Source organism: Equus asinus, chromosome 24, assembly GCF_041296235.1.
Source record: "Equus asinus isolate D_3611 breed Donkey chromosome 24, EquAss-T2T_v2, whole genome shotgun sequence".
NCBI classification, from domain to species: Eukaryota; Metazoa; Chordata; class Mammalia; order Perissodactyla; family Equidae; genus Equus; species Equus asinus.
In genome coordinates, this window is record NC_091813.1 from 15,791,293 (window position 1) to 15,808,390 (window position 17,098).

Consider the following 17,098-nt stretch of genomic DNA (forward strand, 5'->3'; position numbering starts at 1 on the left):
CACATAAAGTGGCCAGCCAAAGAGGAAAACAAATGGTTAGTAAAACAGAGTGGGCTCTCATCCAAACCATGCCATCATTTGTCCCTGCCATCTGTAAAGATAATACTTTTTTCTTCCAGAGTCCTGAATGAGCCAGAGCCCTCTGAATTCTTCAAGTATTACATAATATAGGAAACACATAAAAAACACTTAATGATAATACAAGGAGGATCTTTATTAGAATCGTTGGCCCAGCATTCTTTGAAAAGTAGAGGGCTGGCAAAGAATGTGAATACCACCTCACTTAATGCACATGTGAAGGGAGTTGCAAGAGAGAAATAGATACGCCAGCAAATTTTCACTCAAAGACAATATGGCTTAATGGCAAATCACCGTAAACGCAGTCAACACTTCTATACGTCCCTGAGGAATCAACCCTTTGCCATCCTAAGCATTAAGTATTTCCTAGTTCTAAAATGAAAACAACCAAACTCGACCTACCCAAAGAGAAAACTTCAACCCCAATACTGCGAAGCTCTCTTGCTGGAATTTCCACTTCATCCTGAGATTTGCCATCCGTAATAATAATTGCTACTTTAGGAAAGCCAACTCTTGCTCCAGCAGACTCCATGAAAGTATTTTTAATTAAGTAATCAATGGCATCCCCTGAAGTGAAAAAGAAACATGTTCCCTCATGCTGCACTACACAATTTTGCAAAAGTCAAAAAATATGTGATTAATTTCAAAATTACTTAACATGTGATAATTGTTCAACGCTTAATTTCTCTCCCAAACTGGTATTTCACTTATTTTAAACAACACAATTTGTAAAGCATACCTGTCATTGTGTTGCCACCTTTGTATGGGATTTTTTTAATTGCAGCAAGAAGTTCGTCCCTTTGGTAGTACTGATTCAAGTTGAATTCAGTCCTGGGGTCAGAGCTGTACTGAACAACTCCAACCCTTGTCTTCTCCTCTCCAATATCAAAAGCAGACACAAGAGCAGCAATAAAGTCTAAAATGTACTTGAAATTATTTCTTCCCACACTCCAAGAGCCATCCACGAGAAACACTAAATCAGTCCAGGCACTGACAGAGCATTCTGAAATACATTTGATAGATTTTTAATGATTCATTATTAAATCTATCCATCATTAAGGAAGACAAACTAACATCGCAAAAATGTTGGCTCCTTAGATCATTTTGTTCATTGGAACATATTCACACTGTTTTTCACCCACAACTGACATGCACAAAAGAATACAAAATTTTATTAGCACACATAGAAGCATTTTCAGTGCTTTCACGAAGATACATTTATAGAATCATGTGTCTTCAAATTGCTATATAAGACCTTATGCAAGAAGAGATAAACAGACGGCACGACCTGCTCTCCAGAAGCATGTGACCCAAGGATTTATGCTATTGACCTATCTATCTTTATAAACTATACCCTTACTGTTTCATCCAAGTACAAATTATACAAAACACCTGGGAAACACACAAAAGAAACGTAAACAAAGTGTTTTCCTTTCTTGGTATTTAGTAGGAAATAAATACACAACAGTTGCTGTTACCATTCAAGCAAATATAGTTGAGTGGAAGAAAAGGGCAAATCTTTTAACATTCTCCTGCATTTTACAGTATAATAGTCTAAAGTTTGCAGTGGATTAGAATAGAAGGTTACTGGAGTCCAAAGAAGTAAAAACAAGCATAAATACGATGCAAGGTAGCCAGAATATCCTGTTGTCCCAATTATCAATGCATTTAGTTTTGACAACCAAAACCTACTTTGACTAAACAAAGGGGAAAAAGCATATTGGTTCAAAACCGAAAGTACACATAGTAACCTTAAATTACTTAAATGCAAAGATTGGCTTTTATAACCTAATATAATATCTTTCCTCCTTTCCGTGGTCGGGGGGAACAGGTTGGTTTTCATGAAAATCTGCACTCCTTAGGCAGCACTGAGTGAATTTTCTGAAGATGATTCTGTCCTTGAAGTCAGCTCATGGATAATAAAAGAAATATTTGGCTAGGAAGAGGAGGAAAGGGTCCTGGAAAATTTTGTAAGCCAAGTACCAGTTGCTTGCCTAAGTAATTTCTGCACACTATTTCATGGGCCAATATAAGTCTGCTGAAAAGTCAATATTTGGCAGAATGCTTTGATTTAGAATAAATATTGATAGTTCAGGAAGATATCGGCATTACAACTGCATACTGTAAACTTCGTTTCAGATTATTAAACACAAGAAAGAATGATAAACAGTGATGTAAAGGAAAAAATTCCAGATAAAGAGGACTTTGCGTTCGTAATCTTTTTATCATCATCCTGGGTCATAAATCTAACTTTTATAAGGCGGCAAAAGTAGAAGTCCAAAAAAGGCCTTAAGGGTCCATCCCATTAAGTTAGACAAAGCAGGATAAGACAAAAGGAGCTAGAAACTGCAAAACCTAGACCAGCCAACAGAAACTGCTTTCATTTGGTTACAAATGCCTCAAGGGTCACAGTGTAGCTCGCTTTGTTTGGGGTTGGGCTCCTAATTCTATACCGTAAAGAACATTGTAAAACCATGTTTTCCATGCCTTTTTTTTTAGTATTTGCCTCCATGACTCTTTGTGGGGGTGGGGTAATAATGGTGGAGGTGCAGGACCTGTCAGAATGACCTGGGGAGTTGTTTCAAACTGCAAAAGCCTCGACTCCAATCTCTCACCCCACCCATTCCCAGATGCCACCGCCCCAACACCCCTGGAAAATATGTCATATTCTTTAGGTATGTTAGGACTTACATGTTACCAGAGATGTCTCACAGAGACTCTGGAAACAGTTACCATTGCCATCAACTGAGGCCATGTAAACACCCCAGAGATGAGCACAACATACACACAGACTTAGGAAGATATTTTCATGGCAACTGAATTTCTTCAAACACTGTGAGGGCCTCTCTCTCGTGCTCCATCTTATATTTCTCAATGTCCCTAAGCCACCAGCTCCTGCTCTCAGTCTGTCTGAGAAAGAAGCCAAGTCCCACAGGGGCTTTGTCATTCACCCACCCTTGAAGTCCCGCAGGAAGATTTCAACTCAGACAAATTCAAGACACTTCCAGTGAAAACAATATTTAGTAAATAGAACGAAAAATTGGCTAGAAAGTCAGAATGTAGATATTACAACCACTTGGTCACATATTATATTGTCTGTACTTCTTCCAGATAAAGCTCATAGACATTAATAAAGGAATAAGATCAAACTATGTAGACAGTTGGAACATAGGACATTTATGACTTCTACAAATCCAAACAAAAATATTAAGAGAAATACTTACTTTGTATCTCTGTTTTTCCAGATTTCTTCTCCCCTGGCTTCATTGGACCACCTGTTTGAACTGAGTCAAAACTTGATTATTACAAAAGGAAATGAATTCATACAAATAATTCCTAAAAAGAAAATATCTATATTGCCTGTCACCATTGCCTTTCAAACGTATGGTCCATGCCCACTTGGTCAGAGACTACTGCCGAATAAGCATTTCCTTGCAAATAAATTATTTTTACTGAGATTTTAGATATATTTCAAAAAGACATTAACATTGTTGCCTGGCAAAGTTTAATGTTTTTAGTAGTTTTCATTCATAACATTCCTGCTGCTTCCAGAGACCAGGGTTATAAATCAAGAATGAATTAACATCCGCTAATAACTAGGACCATAGAAAGAATATTTAATACTGATATAAATTAACTCAGCTTAATAACAGATTAAATCTAAAAGTTTGAGAAGTCTTCCACAAAATAAAAAGTATGAAAGTACTTTATATGTATGCTTACTTGTTAGCTGGCCGATAACTGGCACGCTTTCTTCTACTTCATCATAGGAAGTGATTGTCACCACATACTCTATTTCAGGTATAAGGTCTGATAATAAAGTTTCAGTGGTACTAGCTGCAAGGGTAAATTCTTTAGTGGGCCCATCTGGAAATATAGAAAAGAAAATATGAATGCAACAAACATTATTCACGTATAACATAACACAATATAATGTAATTCCCAGATACACTCACAACCTGAAAAATTCAATATGTACACTTTTCTTCAGAACACCCAAGCATTATTTTCTACTGTCTTCCAAAACCAAAACTTTGAATTCTAGAAATTCAGTAAGTAGATTGGCATTGCCTTTACTTGTTACAATCATATTCAATGTTTGTTTGAGGACTCAAAGCTTCTTCTAGATTAAAGATATACCAGAATATTAAACAAAAAAATCCCTCATTGTTTTTGAAGACTGATGTAGACAACAAAATCTTTCTATAAATGAGACATAAAGCAGAAAGTAATTTAATTTTAAATTATGCATTGGAGGAAAGCAGAGACAGAGAAATAAGGGATAAAAATCAACACAAGGAAAATAAACATCACAGGCTAAGATGAACCTCGAGTGGGAAATAATCTGTGTGGCAGCAATGCATTCTCCCTACTCAAATGGGTACATACATTAATGGGCAACCATGGTCCTCTGAATTGACTTAACTCGGTATCAGACATTTCAGGGTACAGTGTACTGAGTGTTTACTTAGATTTTGATAATTATGTACTACCTTCTAGATTTTGTTAATTCTCAACTCAATCAGGGAACACAGTAGTTCCTAGAGACTAAGTGCCTGCTAAGATTTTTAATTATATTAAGTTTCCATCAAAACGTAAATAATCAAGAAATGTAGCAGGTGTAATGGAACCGTGAGAAATGCTCCTGGTTTACACGCGGAGCAGGCAGAACTGCCCAGGGCCCCATGGGCCAAGAAGACACCAGGGCTCTGCTGGGCTGGGTGGTCCTAGTGCCAGTTTGGGGAGTATAGGAGTCCGCAATTCCCTACCTAGGAAAACTGAATGGACTCTTTTCCAAGTGCTTTTCTACTTTAGAATAAAGGAACTAGTTAACTGCGATTATATTTGGGGAGAAAAGATGCAAAGAGGAAAAAGTAAATTCTTGACACTTTGTTCTCAGATCACGTTTTTTTTTAAAAAGCTTCCCAATTCCTTGATAAATCAGCATTTAAAATCATTAGTATTTTTAAAGGCCATAAATATTTAAACACAGCTCTAGTGATAAATTATGTTGACATCATCCATCTCTACAGTCACCCATTCAAGACTGCTTCCTACTACTCAGCCAGTGTTAGTGGCAATAGTTATTTTCCCACTTCATGTTAGAACTCAAAGTTAATCAACTGAGATTGGTTCTCCATACTTGGGCAACATCATGAACACTAAAGATAACTCTTAAGAACAACCAAATGAATTATGTTTTTTCAAAGAATCTTAACCTAAGATCTACAGAATCCACCCAGCCAAAGTAAATTCACGTCTCCATCATAGCAGCTCACCATTACCCCCAAATAATGTTTCCTGAGTACTGAAGTGTGTTAGGACATGGGGTAAGGCGTAACAACTCACTTCAGCACTTGACACTTTAAATGTTGGAAAGATTAAGTACTTCAAGAAGAGAGAATTCTATTTTATAAAATCAAAGATTACCAACAAATTCTAATCAGGTAAAAAAAATGTCCATTTTTAATAACAACAGCTTAGCACAGCAAACCATGTTAATAAAGCTCAACGCTATAAAAATATAACCTGGACTACAAGGCTGGAAATCTAGAGACTTGAGTCCACCAAACATCTGGTGATATTGGCTAAGTCCCTTAGGTTTTCTAAATCTTGGTTTCCTCATAATAAAATGAAAATGGGGAGAAGACTGGATTACATCATCTTGGATGTCGCTGTCCTCAAACCCCAACATCTCAAAACTTACCAGTTGTAGGGTCCACTGTTATTCTGTAACCCACAATTGGATCAGCTGGTCTAGCCCACGACATATGAACAGTATTTTCATCTATAATTTTAAAATTCAAGTCTGAAGGTGGGTCAACTGCAAAAGAGAGAGTTGATATCAGTTACGTTTTCCAATGTCACAAAACGGCCAATTAATAAAGAATTGTGTTGAGCAAAGCTTACTAAAATTGTCTTTGCATAAATTTGTTTCCAACAAATATAAAAAATATCTTGTTGGATAAGAATAAAATTAAAAGCTGACAAGATATGACAAAACATCAGAGAGTATACATATTACAGAAGACAGCACAAAACACTCTTGATTCTTGAGTTGCTAGGTCATCCAAGAATGGCCAGCAAAATCAAGCATAATAGAAACATATTTGGATACAAGTACATACAAGTACAATGAAATCACATATAATAACCACATATGCAAACAATTCACATAACAATTAAAGGAATCTCAATACATGCTGAGCGCATTTTGAATAAGCATGCCAAATCACAACCTGCTTATAACCATAGAAGTTAATAGAACATTGACATGATACTTTATTCCCACAATGTGGAAGAGAATCAATGATGTTTTTGGGTCATTCTCTGCATCGTTGCCTCGTTATTAATTTTTGTTTGATAAATCTCAATCTGTAGCAGAGATGAAAAATGTATTTTAATTGAAAGGAGAAAGCATGGAAAATTTAGCATTGCTTTGTCTCACAAGGAAATATACATTTAAATGTATATTCATATTCATTAAGACAAATATTCAAAAATATTAATAAGGGATGTTAATTTATATGTATACAAACAGTGATATACAGATGTTTATAAAATGAATATTCTGCCTGTTTACACTAATTTGCTGTATGTTTGCAAGGTGGAAACTAACACTGTTATCTTCCCTTGCAGCAGGTATACCCCATACTAGAAGTGGCATTTTAAATTAAAATGCCAGTATGGTCCTTTACAAAACAATGGTTAATTGGGAAAAGACAACATCAATGTATATTTATGGACATTTATTTACAGAACTTAAAGAAAACAGTGAAGAAGGATCAGCAATCTGAAGATATGACTGTGCATAAAAACTTGAAGAAGTCAATGAAAGGAATAACTGAAAAGTACAGAAAGAAATAGTTTACATACAAAACTGTACAGCATCATGCATGTGTCAATAAAATGTTGACTTGTTTTTAGTTTCCCACAATGAACGAAAGCCTCCATGTACAATAGTCATTACACAAAGACGTTTCAGAAATATTTTATAATGATATTCTCTCTGCAATGTTCATGCCTCATCATGCAGCATTGTACTGACTCACTGTCAGTGCATGGTCGATGCATTAAAAATTATTACTCTTTGAAGTAGGTCAACAAAGTAAGATGACTTTCAGCCATACTCTTCTTAAAGTATTTAAGTCTGAAAGTATTCCTTGTGAGTCAGAATTTTTGCATCTATTTTGAGAGATTACAATCTCTTTTTAGGTTTTCACAGAGGTCAATTGAAATACAGTAGTAGCTTTGAGACATGAGTCATAGAATTTAACTGGGGTTAAGGATTTATATAATATTAATAGCACGTTTTAATGGAAATAAAACAAAATTAAGCAAACATTTGCTTTAATGAACTGCTGCTTCCAACTGTATGAGATGGCTTTTTATTTTTATTGGATACACTAGTAATGGAATAAATGTTATTTTCTTACTGTCCATACACAGGCAGTGAGATTAGACTATTAATCTACATGCACAGCTTAATTATTCCACATTCTGCGTCCGTAACCATACTGCGAGGTCTAGCTGTAGTCATCACTTAGTATAACAAGCATGCAACAAATGTTAATAGGACAATAGGTGTTAAGAATATCATTATAAAATATTGTTCCAGTAGCAATGGCTCAGGACAAATTTAATGCAAAGGCAGACACAACTGGCCTGAGCATGCTTTTAAAAAAATCAGTACATGGAAAAACAGTACCACCAACCTTGCAAGGAAATTGACCTGAAGCAGCGGACATTAGGTTAAAACTGCTGGAGGGCAGCAGCGGCCCACCTTGTTGATTTCCAAATGACCAGGATTCCAGAAAAACTGAAAAATTGACTGTTGGGAAAAGTCTTTAACATTTCAGAGGACTTTAAGGTGTTCATAGAAACTCAGATGTGGGACTTGGGAATGAGAAGGAAAGAAGGCCGACCGGCACGCAGACAGCAGAGAGCCTGCCCCACGTTTCTTCCCGCCACTTTTACCCTTTTTAACCCTTCAGGCTTGCCATTCTGTTTATACATTTTTTTTTTATTTCATGAACAAAGATAATAATGCAGGTATGAGTGTAAACCCACGTCAACTTGAATCAATGCAAAATGCATTTTCATTAATTTTGAAAATCTTCTCTTTTTCATAAAGATAATTCACAACTACCATGGTGTCACAGGCCGTGTCTGTGTTCCCTGAAACAATGCAGATGCCAGAATATTTCAAATATGAACTATCTACATATGGATTTTGATTGCAAAAAGCCATAGTTGCATAGAAGGAGAATCTGAACCAAGAGAAGTAGAACTTAAATTATAAATAAGGTAACAATCAGATATATATTCAAAAAACCTGAATACTGATAATGAAGAGACTAAAATTTTAAGTGTTCATAACTCCAGTAGTTTAATTTCATATTTATGAATAACGCTTTTTGTTATCAAAAAGCTATGCTATGAAAGCTGCATTCTGATTATATTTTTGTTACATAAATTGGCAGGATTTAGAACTGTTTAGAAATGATAATAACAGCTAGCATTTGTTGCGTGTCTACTATGTGATAGGCAGAGTGCTAGTCACTTTATATATTGTCTCTTTTTCTTCTCATGACAACCCAGCTTACCGGGCCTTGTTTTCCCCTTTGCACAGACCAGTCAGTGAAATTTAGAGGAGTTAACACAGCTAATAAGCAGCAAAACTTTGATCCCATAGACTGACTCCAGAGCATACAATTTTCTACCATACTGGGTTAAATGTAAAGAATAAGAACTATTTAAATGAAAGATTAACTTTAGAAACCAATATTTATACATAGATGCCTTTTAATATATACCTATATATTTCTCTACTCTATAAAAAACCATTATTTAATGCCTGGTCAGTAATAAATATGTGGGATTCAGGTATCTCCAACTCAGATATAGACAGAATTTGGTATGTTAACTTTACACACTTGTTCGAGCAATTTTAAAACTAAAGTGTCTATCTTGATATATAATTCAGAAAACAATTTCTTTTATTATGGCACCCAAAAGTAAGATATGCTCAAGAGTTTACCAACTGTGGAGAGATGAATGGATGGATGGATGGATGGATGGATAGATGAATGGAAAGATGGACATGTGGCAGAAGAGTCTAATAAGTTTTGGTAAGTGTATAAATTATGTTAAAGATGAAGCAAAACTGAGAACACACTACTGAAATATCATCCTGATGAACTAGTAAGATCTTTAGCCTGATCTGTGTGATAACAACACTAAAGAGGGTACCACCCTAAAGGTAGAAACCTCTAGAAGTGTGCAAAGAGAGTTACCCTATCCAAAACCATTAATTTATATTATTTTACCATCCAAAGCTCGTATAAATTTAATGATCTTGGCCGTTATATAGACATTCACTTCATGCGTGTTTCTAAGATACCAAAAAAAGCACACAATTGAAAAGTTAATATTTCAGACAAGTAATGGGTTATTCTGTACTCATTACAAAATGTGTTCTCTCATTAAACTGATTGGATTGATCAGTTTTGAGGCAAGAAAGCACAGTGTGGGCGAACTAGCACTAAACCAGGGCTAGAAGACCCAGATCTTGTCTGTGCCTTGTCCCGAGGAACCGCGTGGGTTGACTGAGTCACTCGGCCTCTCTGGTCCTCATTTTCTCATTTGGTAAATAAGAGAATTGGAATAGATGATGTACAAGTTCTCCACTAGTTTGAAATTCCTGTTTAAGTCGGACATAAGATAATCAAACTATATAAATTCGCCTCTTAACCTAGATACAAGATAATTAAAACATATGGCCTCAACTCACTGAAGAATTGATACTACCGAATTGTTCATTATATATTATAAACTAGAAATCAGGCTTACTAAAATCAAAACTTGGTTTTTCACAAAACTTGTGTTCATCTCAAATTCTAGACTGATTAGAAAGGTGTCTAATTCTCAGGGAATACTGGCCATTAACTTTTAAATGCAAAGCAATAAATTTTCTAAATGGCAATTAACATAATAGGATACATGAACCAAAAATAATTTACACATTCTAGGTCATACAGGGAACTGGTCAAGTTACAAGTTAATAAACTCTATGCTATAGCTAAAAATTACAAATAGTAAAAGCGAAGAAAAAATCACTTTCACCCTTATTTCTATAGAACAAAATACCATATTATGAAACATAAAGTTCCTCCTATAAAAAAGGAGATGAAAAAAGTGAATGCCAAAACTTTTTAATTAATATCCAAAAAAGTGTTGTTTGCAACATATAAAAAATTAAGTAAATATGGAGAAAAAGGAACCCTCATACACTGTTGGTGGGAATGCAAACTGATAACAGCCACTACAGAAAACAGCATGGAGATTTCTCAAAAAGTTAAAAATAGAAATACCCTATGACCCAGCCATCCCATTACTGGGTATCTATCCTAAGAACCTGAAATCAGAAATCCCAAGAGTCCCTTGCACCCCTATGTTCATCGCAGCATTATTTACAATAGCCAAGATGCGGAACCAACCTACATGCCCAGAAACTGATGATTGGATAAAGAAGATATGGTATATATACACAATGGAATACTACTCAGCCATAAAAAAGACAAAATTGGCCCATTCACAGCAACGTGGATGGACCTCGAGGGTATTATGTTAAGTGAAATAAGCCAGTCAGAGAAAGACGAACTCTATATGACTCCACTCATAGGTGGAAGTTAGTATATTGACAAGGAGATCTGATCGGTGGTTACCAGGGAAAAGGGGGGGTGGGGGGAGGGCACAAAGGGGGAAGTGGTGTACCCACAACATGACTAACAAAAATGTACAACTGAAATCTCACAAGGTTGTAATCTATCGTAACATTAATAAAAAAAAATTAAGTAAATAGAAATTGGTTGGAAAATAGTATGAATACAAGTATGAGTTGCAACAGGGAAAAAAAACTAACTATGGTGACTTTACAGCAAAGGTGAAATGACACAGCAGGAAGCAGACGTACGAGTCGAAATTCAGAAATGCCCCTCACAGAAATATCTCAAAGAAGTTCTGTTTCCAGCTCATTGTCTCAGAAAGGCCATGGCCACAAGTTTTGTTGGCCCTTCACGGTCTCCTGGGAGCACTTACTTGATAGTTCCCCCCTGAGCTGTGCTGCCCACCATGGGCGCCACCAGCCACCTGTGGCTGCGCCACACTTGAAATGTGGCCAGTCCAAAACGAAACACACGACGAGCATGAAATGCACACCCAATTCAAAGGCTCAGGACAAAAAATGTAAAATAGCCCACTAATGATTTTTATATTGATTACATGTTGAAATGATAACATTGTGGATATATTAGGTCAAGTTAAATATGTTGTAAGATTAATTTCTCCTGTTTCTTTTTCCTTTTTTAATGTGGCAACCAGAAAACTTTGGCATATATGTAGCCGGCAACTGCAGCCCACAATCGACTTCTTTTTGACAGTACCACCCTACAGAACAAGGCAAAAAAAATGAATGCTACTAAAATATAATTATTAAATGCTAACCTAAGGAGCTGGAAGACAAGAAAGATATAGATTAAGAAAGCAAATGGAAGAGCTCTACTGCGTGGAAATAAATACAAACTGAAAAGATAACGTGAAATACAGAAATAATGTAGATAGTCAAATGTTCTTTTTAACTGCACTTTGCTAACCAGTCATTATCCAATTCAGAACTGATTTCTTTCCACTTACATCATTTCCGATCTAATTCCTCTGCTAAGAAGTCTCGAATTTTTCTGATTTTCAAATAACTATTTTCTTAATGAGCAATAAATAGGCCGCGTCAGTGAATTATCTAAAATATCTTTAGTAGGGCTTCCAGAAGTTCCTCAAATAAAATGCCTTCCTAACAAGGACATAGAAAGGAACATTAAAGCAACCTCACCAGTATTACTTGGCAGAGGCCACTCTGAAAAGCCTCTACAACCACAAAATGCTAATCACACAAGGAGGGCAGCACGGTTCTGTCACCTTTCTAAATAGGCATACATTTTGGAGACCCTCTGCTTTTCCTAACCTTAATTTTTTTGTACCTGCAGTCTGAAAGTAGAACATCAAACACAACAGAAAGGTTTTGAACATCTCAGTGTTGTCATGAGGCAGCTCTACTTTCCCAGACCTTAAGAGAGCACAGCCCCAAGAGCTGGTGGGGCAGGGCAGGGGGCACCACCGCGCCAGGCAGTAGCAGCTCTCTTCTCCCTTAACCACATCAGGGGCATTTCTTTTAGTGAAAACAAATTTGAAGATGTCTTTTATATACCTTGCAGAACAATAACTCTAGTCTGTCAGGTCTCCAATGATCACTGAGGGGACACAGAAGCTCCCATCGGCTCAATACACAGAAATGGCTTGTTTACTAAGTACTGAGAAGTTAGCGCACACGACAAACAAAAAAGTGACGTTGAAAATCTAGCAAAAGTCCCTCATTTTCTAGAAGGCGAGCCACATGGAGCCGTGGTGCAGACGCTGGGGTCCTGATCTCTGGCCTCTGGCCAACCCGCGCTCAGGTAGGGTGCTGGAGGGGACAGCGGGGAGGAAGGGCCAGCTGCTCTGGCGCCCGCCTGCTTCCTGGGCTGGGAGCCTTGGCCCAAACCCAACCTGTCTGCGCAGGGTCGGACCTGGGCCACGTGCCTACGAAGCCTCGTGAACCAAACAGGGACAGTAGCGACCCTGAGCCAAGCGAAGACACCCCGGGTCCCAGATCTCCGCTTGCCACCCATCCCCTGGGAGGTTTGGCGCCACCTCGTTTCCCTGCACCGTCCACCCAGACGACTGAGCTCCCCACAAAACACACAGACGCGCAGAGGCCGCGCTGTTTAAGTCTTTTATTTCGTACTGTCACCGAGGTCGCAGCCCCGAGCCAGGTGGTCACCCGCCAGGCAAGCGAGCGCCCGCGCTCCGGGCTCCTGGGTACCCCCCGAAGGGTCCTGCGCGTAGAGCTGGGCGCAGCTGTCGCCCCCTCCCGGGCGGCTGGTCCTCTCGGAAGGCGACAGTGTAGGTGTCAGTGTGGACAGCACACCGCAGAGAAAAGCGCAAGGAAACCACACAGCACTGTACGGAACGGATTAAGCAGAATACGAGAGAGCTGGACCTAAGAGCTGGGAAACGGACAAACCTCAGGAGAAGGGGGCGTTTCTCTGGAGGAGAGAAACCCCTGAGAAAACACGAAGTGCGAGAAAAACAGAGCAAGCAACAGGGGCCAGATTGAGTTGTCTTTTCCTTTCTGCAACTCTGCATTGTTACTGGGGGAGGGGGAAGGAAGAGCATTTTTACCTTCTGCCTCGATGGAAGACAGCAGCAGGGCCGCGCCCAGGGCGGCGAGCGCGGGGGGAAGCCGGATCCGCATGCTCGGCCTCTGAGCTCACCGCCGCATGAAGGGATCTGCGGGAGGAAGCAGTGACCGCATCAGAACCAGGTCCCGCAGGCCTGGAAGCAGGTTAGATCTGGAGCCTGAAGCCTGGAGCGGGGCCAGGACCCGACCAGATCCGCCTTAGTAACCACAGGGCTCGGCCCAGCAGATAATGGGCCTATTGTGGAGCAGTGGAAGTCAAGTTCATCTACAGCGGTTTAATCATGGCACTAAGAGGGAGTCGAAGTTTAAAGAGGGTCCTGTGTTCCCGGAGGCTGGTCCTGCTTAGCATCCCGGGTGAAGCCTCACCAGGCCCCACATGACTTCATCCTGCCTGGGCAGTGGTAATTCAGAGGTCATTTTACCCTTGACTCAACCAAACATCTCTTCCAGCTGGGGATGCTATTTGGCTGGCTGCTCTTTCCTAGCTGCTGAACTCTTTAGGTAACTGCACTTTAGCAGTCTCAGGGGAATTTGGAAAAGTATAATAAACCTCTTTTACTCTCTTTTTTCTTCATTTTGTTCCGCCTACAAATATGCAGCTCTTTAAGGGTCTGAAATGGATTATACAGAAAATGTAAACCCCAGCTGAAATGACCCTCCTGCTAGCTGCCTCGTCTTCACATCTGAGAAACCCTTTACCCAAGATGAGGGGAAACAACTCGAAAATACATTATAAAAACGGACAAGCAATAGAAGAGATAAAACACCTTTGTTTTTCCGAGATTTTTTAAAAAAAATTCTCAGTAATAATCTTTTCATTGAACTGTTAATTTATCCCAGATGACAAGTACATACGCTGCAGAAGAGAATTCCTTCTATTCTGATTTTTCCTGATTCTGTAACTAGGTTAGGAATTCCTTAAAGACGAAGGGTCTTATTCATCTTTTGTGGTTCCCAGCACACAGTAGGCACTTAATTCATGTCGGCAGAAGAGAATCTTCTAAAACATTCTAAGGTCCAATCCAGAGACAAAAGCTCCTAGCAGCGAACTGAACCGGGAAGCAGACAGAGGCAAAACGTAAAAAGAGAGTTGACTCTGAGGTACATAAAGTATTGTAGGCCCCAGGAAAACAAAGTCGTGCTTGGGGATCCAAAAGTGAGCCGAAGGGCGAGCCCTCTTTGAGAAGAGGAGCTGACAAGCTGCAACCATGTCTCTCCAAACTATGGGCACGGTGTGCGGATTAGGACAGCTTTCCTCGGCCTGAGTGTAAACTGCACTTTAACTGTCTGACGAGCAGCGTGCCAAATTGCCCGCAGCTCCTTTTTATAAAGCCAAGATTAAAATTTGGCGCTGCTCTGGGATCCAAGGGCTCTCTCCATTTCTTTCTCCCTAATTAACCACTGTTTGACGTTCTAACCTCTTCTACCTCGGTGGAAAGCAAGAGGTGAGACTGGCCCATTGTTCCCGTCATCTGGCCTTAACTTTGCTATAATAATTTCCAACTCAGTTGGCAGTCGTGCTCTCGAAAAGTTAAAGGCTGACAATCGACCCACGGAAAAGCTGTGCGGAGATTTTTTTTTAAGCTGCTGAACTCTGGACAAAACCCCAGCGGTGGAAGCGCTTTTTCTGTGTCTAGAGCGCCCCCTATCGGCGGCCCTGCTCGGCGGCAGGCATGAACGGCGCAGCGCCCGGGTGTCCAAACGTACAGTCAGTTCAGCCAGCCAGCCAGGCAGTCTGTCCATAGGTTTTCAAAAATTTTTTTCTCCTCCTTTTAACCAAAACATTTATCTGAATGCTTAGCAACACTTCATTGAGTATTCTCAAACACAAATGTCTGAAAGCGGCCGCCCCTACGTGGCAGCGAGGAGTCCCTAGGGCCCTTCACCCTCATGAATGAACATGAGTCAGTTGCGGAGGGTCTTAAGGGATTGTCTCCTTCTGCCAACTCGCTCCCTCCCCCACCCTGCTGGATGTGGCTAATTCCTTAACCATGGAGTCCAGTTAAAAAGGGAAGTTACCCCTCCCCCCACCCCGCAGGGTCCCTCCAGACTCCATGCGTGTCACCTACCTTCCCTCCTACCCACAGCGACCTTGACATTAGTTAGCCGAGGGCAAAGTTAGTGCTCATTTCATTTCTTGCTCCATCCTTCCCCACGCTCCAGCAGATTTCAGAAGGCCACATAGTTTGAGTTGAGGTTGCGGGGAGGGGGTCCCGGAACGCCCCGAAATGGTCACTCGAGGATCCCTGAGGATGCTCGCTTTGGGGCACCGTGGGTACGGGTCCCCGCTCTGTAAATGAACCCGAGGCCTCACGCGTCCTGATCCCTACACTCTAGGATGTGGGATGGAAACTAGCTCAGAGGTTCCATGGACGCCGTGTAGGGCCTCGACCAATGCGCTCGGAAAGAGGTCGGAAGAGGCAGCTTTCTCCAAAAGCTGGGGGAATTCGGCGTAGGCTGAGTACCCTAGAGCTGGACTAACCCACCATCTCGGATGCTTTGAAAAGCATAGGAAAGAGCCAGAACGCTCGACCAGGAATCTGTCTCAAGATGCCACACACACCCGCGCAGCCTCGACGAGATGCAGAGCACTCAGCCGGCGCCCCAAGGAATTCCGCACCGTGCGCCACTCCCTAACTCCGCAGCGCCGGGCGCAGGAGCTCATCCTGGTACAAAGCTCCACCGCAAGGTATCGGGGACGGGTGGCCACCGAACAGGGCGCACCCCTCATTGAAATCGACACCGAGCAGGCTGCTTTACGCACACCAGCTGCCCTGCATGCGCTCTTAAGCTAAATTCTCTCTCCCTCAAAGACACAATGAATCACAAAACTCCAGTCTACCCGGCAAATCTCGGGCACATCTCCACTCTTACAAGCCCAAACGCTCCTCGCCCGGATCCTTAATGGTTCAGGGCGGAGCAAGGCACAGGCTAGAAGCAAGTTTCCCCAGTTATCTTTGGGAAGGGAAAGGGGTAGGAAGGCGAACTGACCTGAGCGGCTGTGACCGAGAAGCGGCGGCGGCAGCGGCTTCCAGGGGTCGCAGAAGCCGGCGCTCGGTGTGACCCCGCACGCCCGGCCTCTGGGCGCTGCCTCCGGGAGCACCTGGCGGCAGCCGGGAGTGCGCAGCGGCGGGCCGCGGGGGCGGAGGCGGGGAGGACCCCGGGCGCAGCGGCGGGCGCTGCAGGTCGGGAGGGGACGGCACGGCGGGGGCCGCGGCTGCGGCGCGCGGACGCGTCTGGGGCGGCTCGCCCTGGTCGAGTGGGAAGAGGCTCCGCGCCGCGGGCTACTTAATAGAGGGCAGTTCCCAGCTCTCAGTTTACTCGGTTACGAAACGCCTGAGAAGGTGGACGGCTGCCACGGGGTGATGTATGTTCCTCCGGCGGTGAAGGAGGTCTACTTTTGGGAACGTGTGCATACTTCGAGCATTCCTTCGGCGTGAGGTGGCGATCGCCGTAGTGGAGTGCCCCGCCGCGGAGGAGGAGGGGGAGGGGCTGTGGGAGGGGGCAGGGAAGACGACCGCCGCAGCCGGGGTCACTGCCAAGGGAAGCCGCGCACCTCCCGCGTGGGACGGGCTGGGCAGCTCGGGTTTCCCTGTCCGTGCGATTTTCTCTTAACGAATTGATATTTCTAAATTAAGAACAATGGGAAGGAGGGAAGCGACTCTCATTTTCAGAACTGCAAGAATGCGTGACCGACCCCACCCCATCCTAGCCCGATCCCCCATC

The 17,098-nt window shown here is 41.5% G+C and overlaps 1 protein-coding gene across 5 annotated transcripts in view; it reads right to left on the reverse strand.

The window, feature by feature from the left end:
• The window catches only part of COL12A1 (collagen type XII alpha 1 chain), a 108,415-nt gene extending 91,600 nt beyond the window's left edge, over positions 1 to 16,815 (reverse strand). For 3 of the 5 annotated variants that reach the window (XM_014868644.3, XM_070496120.1, XM_070496122.1), the window contains exons 1-7: positions 16,364 to 16,815; positions 13,354 to 13,461; positions 5,786 to 5,902; positions 3,802 to 3,945; positions 3,303 to 3,362; positions 818 to 1,081; positions 481 to 645 (exon numbers count right to left, since the gene is read on the reverse strand). In XM_014868644.3, the coding sequence (XP_014724130.1) occupies positions 481 to 645; positions 818 to 1,081; positions 3,303 to 3,362; positions 3,802 to 3,945; positions 5,786 to 5,902; positions 13,354 to 13,426 (823 nt within the window). In that variant the 5' untranslated portion in view covers positions 13,427 to 13,461; positions 16,364 to 16,815. Of the gene's footprint in view, positions 1 to 480; positions 646 to 817; positions 1,082 to 3,302; positions 3,363 to 3,801; positions 3,946 to 5,785; positions 5,903 to 13,353; positions 13,462 to 15,441; positions 15,571 to 16,363 lie in introns of those variants that run through there. The other 2 variants (XM_070496121.1, XM_070496123.1) reach the window with 2 other exon arrangements.
• Positions 16,816 to 17,098: the final 283 nt, after the last annotated feature.